General features: G+C 54.4%; 4 protein-coding genes across 8 annotated transcripts; all 4 read left to right on the plus strand.

Annotated features, from left to right (window-relative positions):
* Positions 1 to 3967: 3967 nt before the first annotated feature.
* Positions 3968 to 7539, plus strand: Acy3 (aminoacylase 3). Of its 2 annotated transcripts, none has more exons than XM_021151854.2 (8): positions 3968 to 4075; positions 4291 to 4399; positions 4499 to 4753; positions 5170 to 5365; positions 5594 to 5687; positions 5878 to 5985; positions 6114 to 6223; positions 7183 to 7539. In XM_021151854.2, the coding sequence occupies exons 3-8, from the start codon at positions 4518 to 4520 to the stop codon at positions 7396 to 7398; spliced, it is 960 nt and encodes a 319-aa protein (XP_021007513.1). In that variant the 5' UTR covers positions 3968 to 4075; positions 4291 to 4399; positions 4499 to 4517; the 3' UTR covers positions 7399 to 7539. The 2 variants fall into 2 exon arrangements, with proteins under 2 accessions (XP_021007513.1, XP_029328733.1); XM_029472873.1 differs by lacking the exon at positions 3968 to 4075 and adding an exon at positions 4106 to 4164.
* Positions 7540 to 8505: 966 nt separating this feature from the next.
* Positions 8506 to 16512, plus strand: Tbx10 (T-box transcription factor 10). Of its 3 annotated transcripts, none has more exons than XM_029472806.1 (8): positions 8506 to 8523; positions 13530 to 13797; positions 13874 to 13975; positions 14275 to 14446; positions 14805 to 14960; positions 15181 to 15248; positions 15469 to 15563; positions 15959 to 16512. In XM_029472806.1, the coding sequence occupies exons 2-8, from the start codon at positions 13646 to 13648 to the stop codon at positions 16246 to 16248; spliced, it is 1035 nt and encodes a 344-aa protein (XP_029328666.1). In that variant the 5' UTR covers positions 8506 to 8523; positions 13530 to 13645; the 3' UTR covers positions 16249 to 16512. The 3 variants fall into 3 exon arrangements, with proteins under 3 accessions (XP_029328666.1, XP_021007743.1, XP_021007742.1); XM_021152084.2 differs by lacking the exon at positions 8506 to 8523 and adding an exon at positions 10069 to 10451 and having other exon boundaries at positions 14835 to 14960; XM_021152083.2 differs by lacking the exon at positions 8506 to 8523 and adding an exon at positions 10072 to 10451.
* A 748-nt stretch (positions 16513 to 17260) lies between these two features.
* Positions 17261 to 19127, plus strand: Nudt8 (nudix hydrolase 8). The gene is made up of 4 exons (XM_021152085.2): positions 17261 to 17868; positions 18219 to 18351; positions 18650 to 18727; positions 18818 to 19127. Exons 1-4 carry the CDS (start codon positions 17675 to 17677, stop codon positions 19043 to 19045), a joined length of 633 nt encoding a protein of 210 aa, XP_021007744.1. The 5' UTR covers positions 17261 to 17674; the 3' UTR covers positions 19046 to 19127.
* Positions 19128 to 20332: 1205 nt separating this feature from the next.
* Positions 20333 to 24111, plus strand: LOC110285872 (double C2-like domain-containing protein gamma). Of its 2 annotated transcripts, none has more exons than XM_029472675.1 (11): positions 20333 to 20476; positions 20784 to 20889; positions 21010 to 21089; positions 21163 to 21234; positions 21390 to 21499; positions 21580 to 21715; positions 21828 to 21881; positions 23196 to 23353; positions 23444 to 23525; positions 23658 to 23754; positions 23825 to 24111. In XM_029472675.1, exons 2-11 carry the CDS (start codon positions 20814 to 20816, stop codon positions 23953 to 23955), a joined length of 996 nt encoding a protein of 331 aa, XP_029328535.1. In that variant the 5' UTR covers positions 20333 to 20476; positions 20784 to 20813; the 3' UTR covers positions 23956 to 24111. The 2 variants fall into 2 exon arrangements, with proteins under 2 accessions (XP_029328535.1, XP_021007993.1); XM_021152334.2 differs by having other exon boundaries at positions 20586 to 20889; positions 23825 to 24110.
* The last annotated feature ends 27 nt before the right edge of the window (positions 24112 to 24138 follow it).

Consider the following 24138-nt stretch of genomic DNA (forward strand, 5'->3'; position numbering starts at 1 on the left):
CCTGCAGTGTGGATGAGGGCTGGCTGGAGGAGGTGCCTGCAGTGTGGATGAGGGCTGGCTGGAGGAGATACCTGCAGTGTGGATGAGGGCTGGCTGGAAGAGGTGCCTGCAGTGTGGATGAGGGCTGGCTGTAGCCGGATGAGATGGTCAGATGATGAGAGTGGTAGCCGAATGCATGGGGGCAGGTGAGTGACAGGTTTGGGAGTCACCCTGGGGCTCCAGTGGGGTCATGTGGGACCAGCTGTAGGTGCTGGGCCCACAGTGGTCTTTAGGTACTAGAGAGACCATAAGAAAGTAGACAATATGGGTGCATCTTCCTTCGTTCATCCCAGGGCATTCGGTTTGTAAGAAGAAGCCATAGGGCAGTACTGGAGTGAGAGCTGAAGGGACTGACGACAGAGAAGGTGCTGGAAAGGCAGAGCATGCAGCAGGACCCCCTGGGGTGGAGTGGGAGGTCATGTCTGATTGTAGGCAGGGTTTAGGTAGAGGCATATATCTGTGTCAGGCCATGGCAAGCAAGTGGCCTCCTGCCTTGTGTGAACTGTGTTAGTGTTTTGTTTTGTTTTGTTTTGTTTTGACAACTTGACATAAACCAGAGTCACTTGGAAAGAGGAAACCTCAACAGAGAAAAAAATCTCCATCAGATTGGCCTGTAGGCAAGTCTGTGGATCCTTTTCTTGATGAATAAGTCTCATGGAGAAGGCCCAGCTTGCTGTGGGTGGTTCCATCCCTGGGCAGTTGGTCCAGGGGTGGGTAAGGAAGCAGGCTGAACAAGCTATGGGGAGCAAGCCCATAATCAGTACTCCTTCATGGCTTCTACTTCAAGTTCCTGCTATCAGGTTCCTGTCCTGACTTTCTTCAGTGATGGATTTGTGTAGCCCTGCCAACCCTTTCATTCCAAGGAGCTCTCGTCATGGGTCCTTTATCACCGCCTCATTTAAAAGCAGGATGCTGTCCCTTAAGCTGTTACAGCTTCAGCTCCTGACAGGCAGCAGCAGCACCAAGTTCTGAAAGTCTGACCTAACACAGTGCAGAGGCAAAGGCAGAGCTGTTCCCTGTGGGGGTGGGGGTGGGGCGAGTGCCTGTGGACCCAGAGGGTTCTCAATGGCCTCCGGAGGACTACAAAGAGATGTCCCATGCTTCTCTGCCCCAGCATGGCCACTGAAGTCTATTCCTATCCAAGTATTTGTTCTCTAGAAAGCAGACACAAGAGGACAAAAGCCAGCTCTGTCTGCCTGCCTTGTCCCCAGTAAACAGCCAGAGTTGTCCCTGCCTGGTTTCTGAATCGAATTAATAAGGCAGGTGTGGGAGGGCTGAGGGGCAGAAAACAGTCACCGCTCAGCTGCCTCCTCTCTCTCCCTCCCCCCAACTAGCCATGCATCCCTTGAGAAGAGGGAAAGTGTCCCCACGAAGACATCATCAAACCCAGGTCCTAGACCCTGGTCAGTCCACACGTGGCCTGGCCACAAGGCTCCTGGTCAGTCCACACGTGGCTTACTTTCCAGGTCTCCATTTCCATTTGGGCCCTCACCCTTCTCAGGTGTGGTGCTGGCTAGACTCCTCTCCACACCCCTTTCCCATCTCCCCAGGGCCTTTCTTCGCCCCTTCTCCAGGTGGAAGCCATGTGGTCTCTTGGCTGATCCCTGGCACAGCCTCATGGGTCCTTCTTTTCCTGGCTCAGTCCCCAGGGCTGGCTTCCACACAGCATCCAAAGCTTTTTCAAAGCAAGACAAATCCGACTGTCACCCACCAGCCCTGGGAGGAAAACACCAGCCCTGAGAGGGGCCATCCCAGAAGAAAGCTGGAGGATCGGCTACATGACACACGCTCATGTCCCCAGTGTCACCTTGGGATTCACTCAGGGAGATGGCAGGTCATTTGTGAAGGACAGACAGAGATGGGAGTCTGGAGAAGAGCTGGTAAGACAGTGGCCAGTGTCATTTCTTGAGGGCTCAGCAGACCAGGCACAGGGAACAAGGTTGTCAGACTTTACCAAGATATGACAGGCAGGCCAGAGGAGCTGAGCAGACAAAAGGAGCCACAGCCTGATCAGGAGAGTGGAGGATCAAGCCTGGGACTTCAAACCCACTGGGTCCACGATTCTCAGGCATGGATCTCAGGCCACAGACCCTCTTGGATCAAGATTTACAGCTTGAGGGTACGGTGGCAGTAGCTTAGTTCAGATGCATTTCTGGGCCTCAGTTTCCCTAACTAGAGAGATGCTGGGCTCCAGCCCTTGCTTACCTCGGGATGTTCTTGCTCTCCTGTACTCCCCACTGCTGTCTTGAGCTCAGGGCTGCCTCACCCTCACTTCCCATGCAGGATCTAAGGCCCAGGGAACACGCTGCCTCTCTCCAGGTGACACAGCTTGTCAGAAGCCATCTCTTCCCTCAGGGGTCTAATTCACTGTGGCCTCCACAGAGCTGAACCTCCTGGCAGGAAGGGTCCTGAACCCTCCCACCCCCCATAAACAGCCAAGTTGCAAAGCAGTTCCTGTTTGCAAGGCCCTACGGGAGTCATCAGGACCCCAGCAGCTGGGGTGGTGGTGGTTGGGGTGGGGGGCTTCAGACTGACCATCAAGGCTTCAGGCTGGAGCAGGGCAGGGTCCCTGAAGGAGACAGGGTACTCACCCCCTGCCACCTGCAGGGCTTGGTAAACAGCCCCAAGAGCTGTTGACAAAAGATTCATGGCCTTCTGTATAGACCTTAGGAAGGTCTCAACCCTCTCTCCACTGATGCCTCAGACTGCAGAAAAGGTGCCCAGGGCCACACTTCATGCTTCTAGCTCTTTGCTAAAGGACAGCTGGCAGGCCTCGTGAGAACAAAGGTGAACCACAGGGCTCCACTGAACCCACAGTGACAGTGCCATGGGGTGGGGGAGGGTAAGAGAGCAGACTCAGGCTAGAGTGTGATCTAAGCAGCTTTGATAAGGTCGCCACCCAGAATGTCCAAACTGTCTTGTAAGCTTGGATCTACAGTGAGAGTGATTTAGTTCCTGCAGGATGCCAGGACATCCTGGGACACAAGGCCTGACCTCGGAGGCCAAGTGCAGTCAGTAGGCATAGTTAATCCGATGGTTCAGTGGGCTGCATGGTTCACTGCCTCTTTCCTCAGCGACCTCTGAACAGTGCTTGCCTCCTGCCAGAGGACAGCTGAGCTCAGTAGGAGGGACAGCTGAGGGTCAGGGGACCAGGACTTCCCCAGGACCCCCATGGAGGTCTCAGGGAATGCAAAGGATCACTCTGTCCTCCAGTTCCAACTGTCCCCTGTGTTCAGAGTACCCTTTGCTCCTCTGCTGAGCCTCAGTTTCCACATCTGTAGACTGGGCCTGAGGGTTGTTTCCCAAAGCAGAGTAAACAAAGTCATTTCAGTTACAGTGTCCTTGAAGGCCATCACAAAGACCAGGCAAAACATTTTGCGGTTTTGTTTGAAGCATCAGTGAGCTGTAAGATTTGAACCTCATAGATCACAGCTTTAAATAGGTGGGCGGTGGGCTGCAAAGCCAGGCTGGTGCAGAGGGAAGGTAGCAGGGAAGAGGGCTACTGTGGCCAAAACCAAGTCACTGCCCACTGTTGTCTGCCTTAAGTAGCCTCAGGGAAAGCACCTCTCTGCATGGATCGGAGTGGACACCAGGCAGGCCTTGTCTACCCTTGAGAGACCAAGCAGTGGACCACCGGTACTCATCAGTCAGCAAATCCAAGTCCTTTCTGAGGACTGGGAGACATGGTTCCAGGTCGGGAATCTCTGGGCAAGTGCAGCTTCCAGCAGAAGTCCCCAGAGACCCTTGCAAGTAAAACTGTCCCCATTCCCGGAGAAAGAGGCAAGGGCAAGGACAGGAACCTGCCCCAGAGACCTGGACCCATTAAGCTGATGGGAGTGGGGGCGGAGCTTAGGGGATAGGGGTGGGGCCCTGCGAACTTTGGCTGCTTGGCTCCCAGCCCAGCCTCCCGCCTCCAGTTCTCGGCCTACTTGGCACAAACACTTCCTGCCAGTGGCCTGCGGCCCTGTAAATACAGCCACCTAGGAGGTGGACACATTAGGCCTGTGGCCTAGGGAAGCCAGGCTCGTACCAGCAGGTAAGAGGCTCTGGCAGAGGCTCCCGACCAGATCAGAGGAGGGTGCAGAGGTGGCCTGAAACCCAGACACTTGCTGCACAGCTTAGGGGGTGACAGTCTTCTCCCCTGGAAAGCTAGGCATTGGTTTAACCATCTATAAAATAGTTCTGTGGTGACAGTGGTGTGGGTGGGAACAGTCGACCTTCTGAATGTCTGAGTCCTCCTTCTCAACTTAGGTCCTCAGAGAGAAAAGTGGGGAGAGCAACATTCCAGAAGAGGGACTGAGGTTGCAAGGGGGAACAAAAATTTGGCTGCTGGTGTCTTGAACTTGGCTTCTGGGTACAGGTGGGTCACAGTTGGCATCCCCCTGCCTCAGACTCTTCTGTGGGGAGCTCACCCTACTGTCCAGGCTCTGAATACTTAGGCTCCACATCTCTTGTGCAGTTCTTCCCCACACTGGGAGATGTCCTCCCTGCCTGGGTCCCGGGAGCCCCTGCTCCGCGTGGCTGTGACTGGAGGCACCCACGGGAATGAGATGTGTGGCGTCTACCTGGCTCGGTACTGGCTACAGAACCCAGGGGAGCTACAGAGACCCAGCTTCTCAGCCATGCCGGTTCTGGCCAACCCAGCAGCCACAGCCGCCTGTTGCCGTTACCTGGACTGTGATCTCAACCGCACCTGCACCCTCACCTTCCTTGGGTGAGTACCCTCGGCCAGGCTGGCCGGTCCACAGACAGGTACTAGCATCCCTATAGACTGGTCACAGTGGCTAGCGAGGCATCTCTGTCTTTTCTCAATGACCATCTGGTTTAGCAAGATCCAGATCGATGTCACCTCTTCCAGGAAGTCTGCCCTGTAGGCCAGACTCTTACCAGCTGGAGTGAGACATACATGGGGAACAGGACCAACATGTCAGCTTCAGATTACTGGAGGCACAGAAAAAGACTGGGGTGAAGGTGGGACTACATGGAGCATCCAGCCTGACCAAGAGAAGTCAGGGAAGGCATCTTGTAGGATGCCCTTCTCCCCTTCTTCCCCACCAAAAGTGAGAAGTTAGCCAAGGAAAGGGAGACTGAGATGATGGGGACTGATGTCCCCCATTCCTTTCCCCACAGTTCCACCGCTACCCCCGATGACCCGTACGAAGTGAAAAGAGCCCGAGAGTTGAACCAGCTGCTGGGTCCCAAGGGCACAGGCCAGGCTTTTGACTTTACCCTAGACCTGCACAACACCACAGCAAACACTGGAGTCTGCCTCATCTCTGAAGCCTCCCACAACTCCTTCAACTTGCACCTGTGCCACTACCTACAGGTGGCCCCTAGAGGGAAGGCAGGAGGGCGGGGAGGGGGCAGGGGGACCAGTGCCACCTGAGGTACTCCAGACTCGCCGCCGTATCCACCTCTTTTCCTTCCAACCAAGGAAAAGAGGTGGGGCAGGGTGGACGACCCTCTGCCTCCTGCACACTGCTTTTCCCAGCGTCAGTGCCTAAGTTTCCCCTCAAGAAGGCCTGGGTCCTGACTGGTGCCTCTCACCCCACAGCGGCAGAACCCGGGGATGCCCTGCCGCCTCTTTCAGTATGAGCCAGCTGGGACGGAGACCTTCAGCGTGGAATCTATATCCAAGAATGGAATCTGTGAGCTGATGGGTGGGGGAGGAGAGTAGGAGGAGTAGGCAGGGAGGGGGAGGACTCAGGAGGGGCAGAGTTAGGAAGGGTAGAAAAGAAGCAGAATCGAGACAGAGGTGGGGGGTAGGGGATAGGAGGACTCACCTACCATGGCTAGGCCTGGGCCGTTTGCCTGACATCTCCTTTTCTGGCCCCCCAGGTCTGGAGATAGGCCCACAGCCTCAGGGCGTGCTGCGGGCCGACCTGTTCTCCCAGATGCGAGCTCTGGTGGCGTCCATTCTAGACTTCATTGAGCTCTTCAACCAAGGTGAGACCCTCCAGTAGCTTTTCAGGAAAACTGAGGTCTGAGGAAAGGGTTGGCTTCTGGAAACCAGAGGGACAAGTGGTCACACACAGCCTGTGTGTGTGACCCACAGCCTGTGTGGTCACACACAGGCATGGACTTCCCCGCCTTTGAGATGGATATCTACAGGAACTTGGGCAGTGTGGACTTCCCACGCACCACAGATGGTGACCTGGCTGGCACTGTGCACCCTCAACTGCAGGTTGGTGTTGTGGGAGCTGGGGTGGGGGTACCCAGAACATCCGACTGAGCCCCTCGTAGAATCCTGAGCTGGATGAGAAGTTGGTGCAGTCCATACCTGCACCTAGAGCCCCACCCCGAGCCTGGCATTTGGAGCAGCTGAAATCTTCACAGTGGAGTAGGGAGGCTGGTGGATGCTGCCCTCTCTTAATAGGAGAAGCCAAGGGGAGGAGACAGGACACAAGTCACCTGCTTAGAAGTACAAGTATTGTTTTTCCATGGATATGTGAGTAGCTCCATGCCTGGGAGCTGCCTGTCCACAAGGGGGCGCTGTTAAACAGGCTCTTGTGCAGTCCTATAGCCTTTTTCTACAGCAGTCTTAGTAGTTTTAATCTCATTTATGACATCTGTGAGAGAATCCTAAGCCAGACCTGCCCATATGCTTTGCAAATGATGTGTAACAACAGTTATTTTAGAGATTTTACTTTAAAAAATATAAGCATGTTCAGTATTTTGTCCAAGAAGAGAGAGTGTGTACAGGAGTGATTCTGATAAGAGTATTTCTTTTCTTTTCTTTTCTTTTCTTTTTTTTTTAAAGATTTATTTATTTCTGTGAGTACACTGTTGCTGTCTTCAGACACACCAGAAGAGGACATTGGATCTCATTACAGATGGTTGTGAGCCACCATGTGGTTGCTGGGAATTGAACTCAGTACCTTCAGAATAGCAGTCAGTGTTCTTAACCGCTGAGCCATTTCTCCAGCCGGAGAGTATTTCTTGATGATGTCATAGCTATTTTAATTTGCATAGAACACACCATGATGTTCTTGAAACAGCAAAATCATCCTGGTGACACATTCCCCAGAACTAATCTTGTCTCTAAGCAGTGCTCCTTGGCAAGGGTAGAGTTACTCCCTCCTGGGGATGGGGGTCGGGGAGAGGTCATGACCCCAGCAACCTTGGCCTTGGCTCTTCTCCCAGGACCATGACTTTGAGCCACTGAGGCCTGGTGAACCCATCTTCAAGCTGTTCAGCGGAGAAGACGTACTGTATGAGGGGGACTCCACTGTGTACCCTGTGTTCATTAATGAGGCTGCCTACTATGAGAAGCACGTGGCTTTCCTGAAGTCTGAGAAGATCCGAGTCTCAGTGCCTACCCTGCTGGAGTTGACCCCCCGCTCCACCCAGACTCCCTAACCCAAATCATACCTGGCCTGATCTCAGTTTTTCTATCTGAACAATGGGTCCCAAGCCCAGGGTCCCCTATCTCACTCTGGACACCATATCCCTTTCCAGACAACTGATCTCATTATATAAAATAGACTGCGCCCCAAAATTGACAGTTCTTGTTCTTTGCCCAGCTTGGGCTTTGACTAGGGAGGTGGATGGGGGAGGGGAGGGATGTCCACAGGACCACACATGCACCTTTTTTTTTTTTTTGGTTTTTCGAGACAGGGTTTCTCTGTGTAGCCCTGGCTGTCCTGGAACTCACTTTGTACGCCAGGCTGCCCTCGAACTCAGAAATCCGCCTGCCTCTGCCTCCCGAGTGCTGGGATTAAAGGCGTGTGCCACCACACCCGGCACGCATGGACCTTTACATGTGGGCATACTGAAGGAGAAACTGGAGGAAGGGCCAGCTAATGTAACCTTGGATCTGGGGCCAGTGATAGCCATCTCTGTGCCTGTATTTGGCCGGATATCCTGGGGATAAAGAGAGACCCTCCATGTGGAGGAAGACCTGGAAATGAACTTCCAGGACCTGGGGGGTGGGAGGTCCCCATCCTCCTACTGGCATGTGCCCATGTAAATGTAAACAGCTGGGCTTGCCCAGGTTTGTGCCTACCCGGGTATGTGTGTGGTCCCAAGAGTCCTGGGCCTGCAGTGTCCATTTGAAGCAATCTGCATAGCTAGGCACATGGCCCAGATGTGAATTTCCAGGGGCTCAGGGGAGTTGGATGCAGACGGGGTACACCCAGGACAACTGTCCAGCTGCAAGGGTACTGGGAGGAGATGGCCTGGGTTAGGGCAGATGGAAGCCCAAGAGAGAAGCCAAGGTCCCTTCACCACCACCACCTTCTCTCCCCACCCTCACCCCTGGCATGAGGGGAACAGTGAAAGGTGCCAGTGGTGTCTCTTAGTCTTCAACCAGGTTCCCTGCTGAGCAGGCACAGCATTGCAAACTACTCAGGAAAGGTCAGGATCCAGGGCCCAGAGCTCTGCCCTCCCACAGTCTCTGGGCCTCTGCAGTCTGCCTGGCTCATTCATCTCCCTGCGGCCACGGCTGCCACACCGCCTCCTGGTATTGAGCTGTGAGATGAGAAGGTGTGAAGGATATGGGTGCGCCAGGGAGCAGCTGGCAGGCAAGATGGATGAGAGGGCAGTGGGGCCAGCAGGAGCCTGGGGCAGGAGGGAGGGCTGCAGGGTGGCCTGCCTTGCACAGTGTGCATGCGTTCACATACTGGGTTGTGGGTCCTATCTGTGAGACTAGAAACATACAGAAGCCCCACACACTGTCCTCTCCTGGATAAGCCTCTGAGTTCATGAGTGCACATGTAGACATGTGATCTAGCATGTTTATGTTCATGTGTGTGTGTTTTCCAGTATGTGTATCAAAGGAAGGCATGCGCACACACAGACACACACACACACACACTTCAATGCCCAGCAGAATCCAGGCTGGCCCACTTCTGAGAATCTGGGCTGAGGAGGAGCTGCTAAGACTGGGACAGGATCCCCCAACCTCTCCCTTTTCTCTCCTACTTCGCACCCAGCACACGGAATTCTGGGGCAGGAGGTCTGGGCACACTTCACTGGAGAACCTGGGAGACGCTGGCATCCTTTGACTTACAGACAGCGCCCCTTTCTTACCTGGTTGAAAGCACCAAAGCCAATGTTAGTGTCCATGGAGTATGGATCTGTGCAGGGTGGGGTCTTCTGAACTGCTCCCTCAGCACCCCTAGTGTGTGTGTGTGTGTGTGTGTGTGTGTGTGTGTGTGTGTGTCCAGCTTCAGGCTAGAGTCTGGGGCTGAGGGGCACTGAATGGATGGCAGAGAGAGGCAGGTCTATCTAGCCTGTGCCCCAAGTGTTACACTGACATGGCTTAGGTCCTGCCCCTGTTTGCCCCTGGCAAAGACCATGGCCTCTTTGAACACAACCTTCTAGCACCAGACTCTGCGGAGGTCTGGATTCTCCCTCCCAGGGTGGGCTGAGGTAGCCTGGCCAGGTGGGCTGTTAAGTACAAGCCACTAGTCAAGGGATGCTCTCAATAAAGGAAGCATGGGCTTAGAGGAAGCCCAACCTCTGGGCAGTGACTAGGTTTCCCTCAGAACAGATGGGGAAGCTTGGAGGAGGTGACTGGCAAGACTGGAGAGTGTGCACAGCGGATGCTTAGGCTTCCTCAGTCTACCTAATGGAGATGACAAGTGATCATGTGAGGGATGACCCACGCTATGCTGCTTGTCAGCTAAGGCTGGATCATCACAGGCAGAGAGATTGTTCACTGAAGTCGGGGATACTGAGGCACTGGACTGGCAGGAGAATCTGAATATCTTACTACCCAATCTGAAGCTCTCTCTGCCTCTCTCGTGTTTCCTGCCTGTCCATTGCAGGGACAGGCTGTAGACTTATGGGGACAATATCAGTAGGCAGGGGTCTTAGACTAGGAGAGAGGGCACCACCTCTGCACTTAGCCCACATCTGCTGCTTCCCCTGCTGCCTCCCCTTCAGCCCTTCCATCTAGGCAGAGCCTGGCCCCTGTGGACATCAGGCTGTCCTCAAGATGGCACCCTGCCCCCACCTGCACTGGGGCCCATTGATCAGGAATAGCTGGGGGCCTCTTAGCTGGAGAAGGGAGAGAGATCCAGGAGAGGAGAGGGGGAGTTTTGCAACGTCACAACCTTCCCACCTGCCCCCTTCCACATGAGCCTGCCTCCAGAGCCAAACCCAGCCAGTGGCCCAGCTCCAGACACTACAATCAGAGTCAATCTGGAGATACCCACCAGAACATCCCCAAGCTGGGCTTTACATCCAACCAGGTGTCCCGCTCAGGAGGAAAAGCCTCAGCCAGGAAGTCGGACAGAGGACAAACAAGGAGGGAAGTACTGAGAACTGGGGACAGGTGCATGCTTGAGAGTGAGGTCTGCTGCTGAGCATAGGAGCCAGCCCAGTGTCACTCACTGGCGTTCCCTCCCTGGGTGAGGCTGCAGCCTAGCCTGAGCTGAGATCTGGCTGCCCGGCTGTCCGCATGGCAGGTAAGTATGGGTTCAGGCTCACAGGTCACTCACTCCTCGTGGGTCAGGGCTGCAGAAGGCATGGCACAAGCCTTGTCTGCACATGCTCTGAATAAGCAGTCCAGTGGCACTGCCTGCCTGGTGTCATGCTAGACATAAGACACCTCCAGCCACCGGTCTCTTTATTATTTATAATAATTAATAAGTATTTTAATTATTGCATGTACATACTCCTGCACATATATGCATGTGAGTGTGCATGGTGGGGGCGGGATAGTCACAGAATGTTCGTGGGGGTCAGAGGGCAACCTCTGTGGAGCTGGTATTCTCCTTCCATCTTGTTGGCTATGGAAATGCAAGTCATGTTGCCTGGCTTCCCCCACATTCATGTAGCCTGCGGAGAGGCCCCCCAGCCCCCACCTGTCCAGCAGTGCCCTTTGCTCCTGTTTACCAGGGGCACTGTTGGGAATGGAGACTTTGTCTCCTCACTCCTGGCCACAACAAATTCCATGGTTCCTTCCATCCTCAGCCCCTTACTGGAATGTTCTCCACAAATTTTTGGGGTTTTTTGTGTAGCTGAGGCTTACCTAAGTCACTATGTCGCTAAGGGTGATTTCAGTTTCCAAGTATTGGGAGTACAGATGTGTACCACATCTGGACCAAAATAACCGTCTTTAAAATCCAGTGCTGGGCATTGAAAACAAATCCCCATGCGCGCTAGGCAAGTGCTCTGGGGCTGAGCTGTATCCCCAGCAGCACCTTTAAACTGTAGTGAATGTATGTGATATAAAATTCACCACGCTGACTATGTTTAAGAGTGTAGCTCATGGCATTAGGACATACACGGCTGTGTGCCCCTCACCACAATCTGCTTACTTTTTTTTTTTTTTTTTCATCTTATAAAGCTGAAACTCTCATCCTCACGGAGGGTTTTCTCCTCCTCCTGCCCGGCAACCACCACTTTGTTTCTGTGATTTTCTTTAACCTCTGTGAGTAGAATTATACAAACCGACCTGTGCTTCTGTCCTATCTCACATAGCAGAGTGCTCTGTTCTCATGGTCTCTCCCCACTGCATCAGAAAGCCCTTTATTTTGAAGGGTGAATAGTATTCCATTGTGGGCTACATTTTTTATCTACTCATCTGTCAGTGGACACGCGATTGCTTCTGCCTTTTGGCTACTGAAGCAGCACTGTCCTGAGGTGGATCGGTGCTTGGGCTCCTACTTTGGTGATTCTGTTTAGTTTTTTAAGAAGCCTCTGATCTGCAAAGGCTGCACCGTTTTAAATTCCCACCAACCCCAGGATTCCAACTCCTCCATAATTCTACTCACACTTGCTAAATTCTAGATTCTTTTCTTGTCCTAACAGTCACCTTGACAGCTGGCAGTGTCTTCCTGAAGCTGGCACCTTACTGCACCTTTGTTCTGTTTGTAGCTTTTGAATCAGAGTCTTACCGGTTCTGTTTCCTTGTTACATTTCCCTTCCTTCCTCTTTAATATGTATTTGAGACAGGGACAGGGAGACAGGGTCTCGTGAAGCCCAGGCCAGCCTCAACTCACTACGTATAGGAGAAGAGCCTTGAACTTCTGGTCCTCCTGCCTCCATCTCTCGAGTACTGCCATTACAGACATGTACCACCATGCTGTGTATATTTTTAACGTCTTGATGGGAACTGAGCCCAGCATTTTGTGCTCTGTAGGCAAGCCATCTACCAACTGAGTTGTGTCCCCAGATTGGGGGAGGGGAATCATTACTTTGTTAATATTTATTTTGTGTGTGCTGGTGAGTATGAGTGGATAACTAACCAGCACACACAAAATAAACCCGAGGGGCTGCTTCACCGGGTTAGCCTGTGAGCGCCTACAGGGCACTTGGTTAGTGATTAATGTGGAGGATGCAGCCCACTGGTGTCAGTGCCACCCCTGGGCAAACAGAACAAGCCACGAGGAGAGCCAGTAAGCGGGCTTCTCCCATAGCCTCTGCATCCCCTCCTGCCTCTGAGCTCCCAGCGTGCTTTCAGTCATGTTTATCAGAGCAATAGAAAGTAAATTAGTCTAGTGTGTGCACACAGAAGTCAGGATAAGCAAAGTTGGTTCTCTTCTTCCACCACATTGGTCCTAGGAATGGAACCAGGTCTTTGGGCTTTGCAGCAAGCTTCGTTATCCACTGAGTCATCTCACAGCCCAAGTATCATTGTTTAAATAAGAAACTGGAGCGTTTGGAATCTTTCGGCCAAGGCTTGTGTTGCAAATTATGGCTGAGACTGTCCAGAACAGGGAGGGGGTGCATACACAGCCATGAGTGTCCTAATGCCATGAGCTGTATGCTTAGACATGCTTAACATGGTAAATTTTATATCATGCGCACTCTAGCCACAGTTTAAAGGCTTTGCTGGGGATATGGCTCAGGTTTCAGGGTCTAGGGAAGATAATTTGTATGATCTGAGAGCTCCCTTCAGCCTCCTTCCCATCAAACAGCACTGGGCTGCTGGAGCTCCAGGGAGTTTCAGTAGCACTGAACTGAAGAGCCTCCTGTGTGCCACTCTGCTCTCACCAAGGCGTTGTCTGCCCTCCAAGATGGGAAACTAGGGAGCCAAGAGCTGAAACAATTTTCCCAAGGCCATGTAGCTGCCTGTCTCTACCCTCCAGGATCCTCCTGGGGAAAGACTTTAAATTAGGCGCAGTGACTGTAATCCTAGCACCTGAAAAGCTTAAGGCAGGAGGATTCCCTCTAGCTTGTGGCCAGTCTTGGCTACCAAATATCACCAAGCTTCACCACTCCTAGCCAAATAGTCATGGTGACACATGCCTGTTACCCTAGGCTCTGGGAAGCAGAGGCAAGAGGATCCGAAGTTTAAGGATAGCTTTGGTTACATAATGAGTCTGAGGTCAGCCTGGGCTACATGAGACCATGTTGCAGGGAAAAACTAAAGAAAAGGTCATAGTAACTGACTGTGGAGTGATGTTGGCTGACAACACTGGGGACAGAAGCCTGGCAGCCAGGGGCCTTCCAGAGGAGGAGGAACACGGACACAGTCCGAAAGATGAGGCTGAACGGACACTGAGTCAGGCTGACAAGTCTTCATCCTCTCTCCACAGTCTTCCTGTCTGCTGGCCTTGGGGTACTTGCTCCTCCAGAGACCTGTCCCCATCCTGAGACCAGCACCAGCTGGGAGTCCCGGCTGGGGACACGATTCCCCTCAGATTCCTGCACCATGTCTACAGAAGCCCAAGCCATGGCAGAGCCCACTGGGCAGGGCCCCAAGAACCCACGTGTGTCCAGTGTGATGGTGCAGCTGGAGATGAAGCCACTGTGGGAAGAGTTCAACCAGCTGGGCACAGAGATGATTGTCACCAAAGCGGGCAGGTGTGGGCATAGAGAGTGGGGGATGGGCAGGGGCTGGGGGAGGGGCAGAGCCAGGCTGAGCACCCCTTCCCTGCAGGAGGATGTTCCCAACGTTCCAGGTGAAGATCCTGGGCATGGACACGCTGGCTGACTACGCTCTGCTCATGGACTTTATCCCGTTGGATGACAAGAGATACAGGTCAGGCCACGGCAAGGGAGCAAGAGTGCTGAGAACAGGAACTTGCCCCTAAGGGCAGACAGGGTGAGGTGGAGCCCTTCTGAGTCCATACCAGGGGAGGCCAGCCTAGAGCGACAGGTCTTAGGCAGAAGAAAGAGGGAATGGGCTAGCCTGAGGCATACGCAATTAAAAAACAAATGATGCCCACCAGGTGGACTGAGCATGACAGGCTGAGAATCAGCGTTTTCACAATCACCTTGGTTAGACATGGCACTGAGTAGGGCAAGGACAGCCCCTGACCTCTCCCCCTGCTCCCCCAGGTACGCATTCCACAGTTCTGCCTGGCTGGTGGCAGGCAAGGCGGACCCTGCCACGCCTGGCAGGGTGCACTTCCACCCTGACTCGCCAGCCAAGGGTGCCCAGTGGATGCGGCAGATCGTGTCCTTTGACAAACTCAAGCTGACCAACAACCTGATGGACGACAATGGCCACGTGAGGCGCAAGCCACTACGCTGTCACGGGGAGGGGCTGAGCTGGCTGTAACCGGGTGGGACTGGGATTGTGATAAAGCCTGGAGCTAGAGCTGGCAGGGCTGGTGGGATATCTGCATGGCTGTCTAAAGGAAGAGAGGGAGGAAGAGGAGGTGAGAGGGGAAGCAGTTTGAAGCTTAGGGGACAGCCTGAGCAGAGACCCTGAGGTTAGAAAACATGGAGTGAGTTGAGGAGACTCCCAGTGGGACTGGAAGGGCCAGCGGTGGGTAGGTTGTGCCACAGGGCCATGTGCCTGAGGTGGGCCCATGGAGGGTGGCTGCACCAGCTCCACCCTGCACTTGGCTCCCACCCTCCTGCAGATCATCCTCAACTCCATGCATCGTTATCAGCCCCGTTTCCATGTGGTCTTCGTGGACCCACGCAAGGACAGTGCCCGCTATGCCCAGGAAAATTTCAAGTCCTTTGTCTTCACGGAGACCCAGTTCACAGCCGTGACAGCTTATCAGAACCACAGGGTGGGTTGTCCCACAGATCCCGAGGACCAGCTCAGCTCTGAGGGGCAGAGACTGAGGCTGGAGGGGCCTCTGTCCCCTGGACATCTGCCTTCCTGCTGGCACTGGAGACCCTGGGCCAAGGGGGTCTGGGTCCTGCTGAGCGGAAGTTCCCAGGGCTAAGTGTGGGCTTCCAGGGCTCAATGGCTGGAGCCAAGTCTACAACTAAACTTTCTTTCTGTAGATCACGCAGCTGAAAATTGCTAGCAATCCCTTTGCCAAAGGTTTCAGAGAGGCTGACCCAGACTCATGGTATCGTCTCACTCCTGCCTTCTTGCTCTAAGCCCAGCTGTGCCCTTCCCCTCCACCCCTCCATCCCAAGCAGCTCCTAAGGCCTTCACTCCTGACCTGCTTCATGGTCATGTCCTCTAGTTTGCCCTGGGATCCCCTATCTGACTCTGACCATAGCATCTGGAGTGGGGGTGGGGTGCTCCCTTGCCCTTTCCCCCATTCCTGCTTGCCCTATTTTCAGGCCTGTGACCCCCCGGCCACTGCTCAGCATTCCTGCCCGGAGTCGTAGCAGCCTCAGTCCCTGCCTGCTTAAGGGCTCTGCAGAACGAGAGAAAGGTGAGGACCCACCCCAAACACAATGGCATGCACGTAGGCCTCCAGGAAGGGGTTTCACCATGATGGGCAACATCCTCCTCCCCCATCCCTACCTGGGCAGGAAGGCACAGGAAAAAGCAGGGCAGGGACAGGGTTCAGAGCAAAGGAGGGGTGCCTGCTGGGCTTCCTGGAGGAGGTGGATCCTGAGTTGGGCATTGGATACTAAAAGCTCAGCTTGGAACTGGGAGACAGTTGAATAGAGAAGGTAAGGAAGAAAGTTCAGGCAGAGAACAAAGATGAATACTACATAGGTCAAGATGTGTGGCCAGCGACAAGACAGACAACGTAGGCCTCAGTATTAGGACTGGGGGTATAAGGGGAAATCTGTGGTCCACTTAGACCATTTTCTCCTTCAGATACCAGTAAAGCTTCCGCTTCCAGCTCCAGGACCCCTACTCAGCCACACCATCAGCTGCTGCCTGCCCCCGATGTCCTGCTGGCCCCTGCCACCTACAGACCCCTCCCTTACCAGAACCTGTACCCTGGATCCCCAAGCCATGCTGGGTCCCCAAGAGCTCGGCTGGCACCTTACCCTCTCCCCAACATCAGCACTGCGGGAGATCAGGAAGACCCAACCCTCACAGCTGGGCTGGGGCTCCTGCCCACCTCTGCCTTGTGCTTGGTGTCTAATCAAGCCTCGCAGTGATGGCTGAGTGCTGTGGAAGCCTCTTTCCCCTGTGCCCCACCTCTCTTACCCTCCTCTGTAAGACGTCTCCTAAGGAGGGCAGCACAACTGGAAGCTCTACAGCAGTGGGTTCCTGCCTCAAAGTCAGTCTGGGGCCTGCCAGCCTTGGAATCAGGTCTCCTTCCTACTCAAAAGCCCTGAATCATGCCCTGCTGCCTCGAGGATGCCTCCTCTAAATCCTGCTTCGAATGTCCTTCCCCCACATTAAACTGCTTGGCAACAGCAGTCACAGTGCTTCTGTTCACAGGAACTCCCAGACCAGACAGTCCCATCACCTTTATAAGTCTCCAAAAGCTGGACCCAGAGCACCGGGTGATAACTGACTACACCAGCAAGGCTGCGGTTAACCTGGTGTGTCCCCTATTTTGTGTACCCATATAAGGATGGAAGCGGCTCAGAGAGGTTTTGGCTCACAGTCACACAGCAAAGTACAGCTGACACTCATCATTCCACTTAAATGCGATGCTCTAAGGCTGGTTCTGAGAGCCAGGGGTCATTGAAGTGTGTCTAATATGATAGATAGGGATCACACAGGCCAAGGTAGGGATGGGTGTATACTTGGAGAACCGGAGGTAAAAGTCCAGGTTGAAGTCCTCTCGGTAGAGTCTGGTGGAATAAGGCTGGGGGAGGCGCGAACTCTTCGTTGTCTTGGAGTGGGCGCCCAGAGGCACCTGATGACTCCGACTGTGCTCCGACCCAGAGCTCTTCCTGTGAGACGTTCTGGAAAGCACGGACACCCACGAGACGAGAGAAAAGGGGCCCAGAAGATCTTCAGCAGCCAGACATCCCAATTCCCGAACCCGAAGTCAGGACCCATTCAATTCAGGTTACTCAAGCGTTCCGGAGACACAGAGTCCAAACCAACTGTGCCACAGATAGGGAAGTCACGTCCCTGGAAAGAAACTCAAGCGAAGCTGGCCGGCTTTTCCGGACACGCCTTCCATCGGCTCTAAGCCAGGTCTTTCCTTTAGGTGGCGCTCTGGTCCCTGTACACAAAACCGCTTCTGCCCTCATCTCGCAAACTCCGCCCCAGATGCCCTCTGTCGCCCAATAGCAGCAAAACCCGCCTTAAGCCACACCCCCGAGGTCTCCGAGGCTCTGCCTCAGCAGGCCTCGTCTGGAACTCCTCCGAGGTTCCAGCAGCCACTGCCTTGTCCATCTCGGAGGCTCTACCCGGGCAGGCTTCATACCGCCGGCGTCCGAGGCTTTGCAAGGGCAGTCCCAGGCCTGGCCGCCTCTCATACCCGGCTCCTGGAAGCCACGCCTCCTCGAAGCCACGCCTCCTTCCGGCTCCCACTTAGGTCCCCCGCCCCGCGCCGGAGCTTGCGCGCTGCGGCGTCCCCTCCCTAGCGGGCCGATCCCCCCCTGTGTCCCGGACGTCTGGGACATGCTGCCTGATGGCCTGTCCGCGGAGGACGAGCAGCGCTGCCGGCAGCTGCTAGCGCGGACCACTGCCCGGTTACGCTCGCGGCCCGCAGCGGCCGCAGTGCTTGTGCCGCTGTGCCTCGTGCGCGGGGTCCCGGCGCTGCTCTACACGCTGCGCTCTAATCGCCTGGTTGGGAGGCACAAAGGGGAAGTCAGGTACGCCGGCCTTGCCGGCGCACTACCTGTGGCCCGCATACCCCTCTGAATTTCTCCCTTCATAAACAGGACTCTGCCCCTTACTGTAGACTGGAGAGAGGCGATCCGGGGCTCCCCTTCTTTGGTTTCGCCCTCAGCAGAAGTTGAGAACACCCGGGGACGATATCTGCACTACTGGGACACCATAGGCAGACATAGGGTGTCTGAGCCCTAGCATAGTCTTAGCCAGCTGCCAGACCCTCATGTCGTAATTTATATCTCCAGTGCCTGTCCCCCCTTACTCTAATGGCACAGAGAGCTAAACTGCCTCCTGACGACCTGTGGTCCCAAGATTCCCTCTGCCCATTTAGTTTCCCAGGCGGTAAGTGTGATCCGGACGACCAAGATGTAATACATACGGCCCTTCGGGAGACTCAGGAGGAGCTGGGCCTAGAGGTGCCCAAGGAGCACGTGTGGGGTGTCCTGCAGCCAGTTTATGACCGGGTGAGCCACCCTCATCCTATCACAATCGGTACCCCTAGTGGCCGGGAAGCCAGCCATGCTCAGTCCAGGACAGGGTCCAGGAAGGCTTGCAGGGTAGGCTGCATCCCTCTAGGCTTGAGTGGCAAGTGGGAGGTTTCCTGGCGGTATTCAGGCAAGGGGGACCTGTGAAGCAGCATGGCAAGAAACCAAGGACCGGAACTGGAGGGCTCCACTATGATTACCCAAGACACCTGGATGGCAGAGTAGGGTCTGCTTCCTAAGTCTGCTCCTCCTGACTCTTCACCCTTCTCCTACCCAGGGAAAGGCAACCATAGTCCCGGTACTTGCCAACGTGGGCCCACTGGATCTGCAGAGCCTTAAGCCCAACCCTGAGGAGGTGAATGGGGACTACTGGGGAGTTGGACTGTCTTACCAGGGGACTCACAGGCAGTCCTCTGTCCACCCTCTTTCTGTCTCTTGCCTACAGGTGGATGAAGTATTTGAGATGTCTCTGGCCCACTTGCTGCAGACACAGAACCAGGGGTATACCCACTTCTGCCAGGGTGGCCACTTCAGCTACACACTGCCTGTCTTCTTGCATGGACCACACCGTGTCTGGGGCCTCACGGCTGTCATCACTGAGCTCACCCTGAAGCTGCTGGCCCCTGGCTTCTACCAGCCCTTCCTAGCTGTTCCTGAGCTGCCTAGGGGTTGAGGCCTGCCTGGCCTTTAAGTGCCTCTGCCATCATTTGGCCAGGCTACTCCAGAACTGATTAAAAGAGTGTTTGACAACTCTCCTCTGGCATCTTCCGTGTGGAAAGCGAGACATGGGGCATGGTAGCAACCCTTGTAATTCCAGCACTGGGGAAACAGACAGATGGATCTCTTGGGACTGCTGGCCAGCCAGTGTGGGCTACTTGGTGAGACACAGGCCAGTGAAAGATTCTGTGTCAAAACAAACAGGCAAAAAAACATGATAGAGGCTGGTGAGATGGCTTAGTGAGTGAAGGCACCTGTCACAAAGATTGATCTTTTAAGACCCACGTGGTGGAAGGAGAGAGCCAACTCCTGCAAGTTGTCCTCTGACCATGACACACATGTTCACAGATGTACATACATACAGGGTTTAAGAAGGGAAAGAAGCAGCCGGGCGGTGGTGGCACACGACTTTAATCCCTGCACTTGGGAGGCAGAGGCAGGTGGATTTCTGAGTTTGAGGCCAACCTGGTCTACAAAGTGAGTTCCAGGACAGCCAGGGCTACACAGAGAAACCCTGACTCGAAAAACCAAAAAAAAAAAAAAAGAGGGGGGGGAAGCCAAGCACATGACACACCCCTGTAGTTCCCACACTCCAGCGGTGGAGACAGGAGGATGGAGAATCCAAAGCCCACTCTTACTTGGCTTACACAGTGAGACTTGTGGAGCAGAAGGGGAAGGGATGCTAGGCTGCTCCTGTCAGTGAGCTCCCCTGCTCAGAACACCTCAAATAATGTGCCCAGTGGCCAGGGTGAAGCGAGTCAAGTAGAAGACACTGCCTGGGAAGTGGAAGAAGAGAGCCATACGGAGATGGAGCGAGAGGCCAGTTCCACCATACAGAGAGCCTCACCAAAAGATCAAGGGGACAGACTTGGGAGGGAGACCCAGCCAGGGGACAGGGTGGGAGTGTGGTGTGACTGCCAGCTGGTTTCCTTGAGGGGACTAGAATGCAGGGCTCTCCCAGCTGCTGTACTCATTTCTACAGGAGGACCCCACCCCTTCATACCTCCACAGTCCCCTATCCCTTTTTCTTCTCTCTTGATCCCCCCACATTTCTGCCCTTCTCACCTATTTCCTTTCCTGCCTACCCCCCCCAACACACCCCCTTTGTCACCTCTAGCCCTGCAGCCTCCTTACCCAGCAGCAGGCACATGATGGTGGTAAAAATAGCTCCTTTCAACAAAGTGTGAATGGAATGGAGGGGGCAGAGGCAGGAGACAAGGCTGGGCCCTCAGTGCTAGGGAAGGGCCCTTGGGAGGTTGGGCTCCTGATCCCCTCCCTGCTCAGTCACACACTTGCTCAGATGGTTCACCTCAGTCTCAGGCTCTGTCACCCTAAACATACACCTAGAGCCAGCAGCAGCAAAGCAGTGTGACACAGCTCTCCAGAGGTAAGGATCCCAGAAGGCTGACTCCAGCCTTCACTTTGCAGGTGAGGCAAAGTGTCTTCTGTCCTAGAACAGCCTTGGTGATGCCTCTTCATTCCATCTTGGTGGCCAGGTGTGTGCTCGGTGCCCCCAGTAGGTGGGAGCTTCTCTGAGTCCCTATGTCTGGACCACCATGGCATGTGCAGGGCCAGCCAGTGGGCGGCAGCGGGTGAGCATGCAGGAACACATGGCCATCGATGTGAGCCCTGGCCCCATTCGGCCCATCCACCTCATTTCTGACTACTTCCCACATTTCTACCCCTTCTTGGAGCCGGTGCTGCATGCCCCAGATCGGCAGGCAATGCTGGCCCCAGCCATCCCCTCTGCACCCCAGCTGCAGCCCAACCCTGAGCCCGAAGGAGACTCGGATGACAGCAGTGAGTAGGGGAGACAATTGGGATGCTCCCTAGGATGGGGTCAGGGGTGTCTCTGGCACCCAGGGCAGAGACCAGGCAATGTAGCGGTGGGGTGACCATGCTTACCGCTTGCCTCCGTAGCTGCCCTAGGCACCCTGGAGTTCACACTTCTCTTTGATGAGGACAACAGTGCCCTGCACTGCACAGCCCATCGTGCAAAGGTGAGGACAGAGGCTGAGTTCCTTGGATGGGACAAGCCACAGGTCTCTTTCTACATCCATTTTGTGTTTCCAGGGCCTCAAGCCACCAGCCGCCGGCTCTGTGGACACCTATGTCAAAGCCAACTTACTACCAGGGGCCAGCAAGGTGAGGGTAAGATCCAGGCCCTTAGATAGCAGGGCCAGCTTAGGGTACCCATTGATTCTACTTCACCCTATCCCAAGAACTAAATCTCAGTTGCTAGGATCCAAGAGTCAGAGCAGCAGGCCAGGAGGGTGCCTGACTTGCTTTCCTGACCCCAGGCCAGCCAGCTTCGGACACGCACTGTTCGAGGCACCAGGGAACCTGTCTGGGAGGAGACTCTCACCTATCATGGCTTTACATGCCAGGATGCTGGACGGAAGACCCTGAGGTGAGGACCCAGATCAGGGCACCAGTAGGGAGGCAGGGGGTGGGGCTTGTGTGACCAGGACTGACCTGGATGGCCACCAGACTATGTGTGTGTGAGGACTCACGGCTGCGGCGCCGGCGGCGAGCAACCCCCCTGGGGGAGCTACGAGTGCCCTTGAGGAAGCTGGTGCCAAACCGAGCCAGGAGCTTTGACATCTGTCTAGAGAAGCGGAAGCTGGTGAGTGGGCTGAAGTTCAAGCTGGGTCTACAGGACCAGGAGCCACGGGGAGTCAGGGAGGGGTCCTGGACAATAGCTACTAAAGTGATCAAGTGCTCTGATTTTTTTTTAGACCAAGAGGCCCAAGAGCCTGGACACAGCCCGTGGCATGTCTCTATATGAGGAGGTGGGTATCAAAGCTTGGCTGAACAGGTATAGAGACAGGCAGATCTAGATAGCCCAGGCTGGGATTAGGGCTAAGAGGGGCAGGTGTCCAGGCCTTTAAGGGCTTAGAGAAATTTGAATCCATCTCTCTTATAAATTCTGTGAGTCCTCAACAACTGCTAGGGTCTTAGGACTGGGCGAGGTGACAGTGACTCATTTGCTAGGGCAGCCTGAAGATGGGAAACACTAGGAACAGCCTGCGAAGGGCTCAGACTATAGGTAAGCAGGCCTGAGAGATGGTGCTTGTCGCCAGAGGTAGGAGATTGGGCAGGGTAGAAATAAGCTCCCAGATTGCTTGTCTGCTGCTAATGTCAGGGCAGTGGGTACCTCTGGGCCCGCCGCTCAGGAAGCAATGAAGATGACTTCAGCGCTTACTCAACCCCACCCGAGATCCTGCCCAGAAGCCCCTTTGCCAGGCAGGAAGGACATCTACAAGGCTGGGAGGCAGGCCCTCCTGCTCCTGGCAACAGTGGAGATGCTCTGTCCTATAGTGGAGCCCCAAGTTTCTGTAGTGTCTTCTTAGGTAGGCTCAAGCCCGTGAGGCCCACAGCAATAATGGACATCACTGAGAACCCTAAAGAGTCCCCACCAATCCCAGAACCCATGTCCAATCATGCCTGGCCACATACCGCTGGCAGAGCACTCCTGCGATAGCGAGTACCGCCAATGGTAAGAAAGTTTGGATCTCTGCCATCAATTCTACCCTGAAGGTGGGAAAGAAGGCATCCTACCCCAGGCCTTCTTCCCAGCTGGGGACCTCTAGTGTCTAAGAATATGCAAAGAACATTTATATGATGGTCTGCCAGGCAGTGGAAGTGAAGGTGGGCTTAAAAGGTAAGAAACCTGTCTCTCCGTGATGACAGCCTCTCAGCTACTTCCAGTGCATGAAGACAGCCACTTAGGAAGCCCCAGCCAAAAAAAAAAGATTAAAAAAAAAAAAAAGACAAGAGAAAAAAAAACAAAACAAAACAAAAAGAATAAGAAAAAAAAAAAAGACAAGAGAGAAGGAAAGCCGCAGCATGGCTGTAATGCTTACCATCAACCCCTTCTTGCTCTGACATGAGCAGCAAACCCTACCTTTTCTGAGCTTTGGAGGGTTCAGATATCTGAGTGCTACTGTAAGGTCTCTTCACTGAGGACTGGGAAAATGGCTATCTAGGGAAATAAACTTGACAGCCTGGTTTCTCTATAGGCATTTGTGCTCACACTGGGACCTGGCCTCTGCAGGTGGGGGGCTTCAGACTGGACAGGGTCTGACCACAGCTTGTACCTGCAGGAGGAGATGGAGGCAGAGGTGTTTGGGGAAGAACGTGGACGCATCCTACTGTCCCTGTGCTACAGTTCCGAGCGTGGTGGCCTGCTGGTGGGTGTGCTACGCTGTGCCCACCTTGCTCCCATGGATGCCAATGGCTACTCAGACCCCTTTGTCCGCCTGTGAGTACAAACAGGCAGGTGGGCATGAAAGGTGAAAGCGGGTCCTTGGCTCTGCCAGACCATGCCTAACCAGCCCATCTCTCCATCCAGTTTCCTGCATCCAAGTTCTGGGAAGAAATCCAAATATAAGACCAGTGTTCGGAGGAAGACCCTGAACCCTGAGTTCAATGAGGTGGGTCATGGCTGGGAGACCCCAGTCAAGTGTCCTCTTGATTTAGCAAACCAGGCCCTACCTGTTTGAGCCTGATGAGCCTGTTTTGTAAGCTCCAAAGAACTCACATCTTTACTGTCCCTTTCCCTACAGGAATTCTTTTATGCAGGTCATCGAGAGGAGCTGGCCCAGAAGGCACTGCTGGTGTCTGTGTGGGACTATGACCTGGGCACAGCTGACGATTTCATTGGTGAGCAGAAACACGGGGTGCAAGAGGGAGCCTCAGGAACTCTGAGGGCTACTAACCCATCTCTTGGCAGGTGGGGTGCAGCTGAGTGGCAGAGCCAGTGGGGAACGCCTGCGCCACTGGCGGGAGTGCCTCGGCCACTGTGACCACCGGCTGGAACTGTGGCACCTGCTGGACAGTGTGCCCCCCCAACTTGATGACTAGTCAGCACAGCACAGGGCCCTGCTTTGCAACCGGCTCAGGGGCCAAGATGTCTGCTGCATCTGGAAAGAGGTCTGGGCTATCACATCTGCTATGCATTCTTGTCTCCTTCCAGTCATGTAACCCCCAAACACAAAGCAAAATAAACACCTGCTTCTTCTGCCAGCTCGGAGTCTGTCCTTTCCC

Source organism: Mus caroli, chromosome 19 (genome assembly GCF_900094665.2).
Source record: "Mus caroli chromosome 19, CAROLI_EIJ_v1.1, whole genome shotgun sequence".
In the NCBI taxonomy this organism is placed as follows: domain Eukaryota; kingdom Metazoa; phylum Chordata; class Mammalia; order Rodentia; family Muridae; genus Mus; species Mus caroli.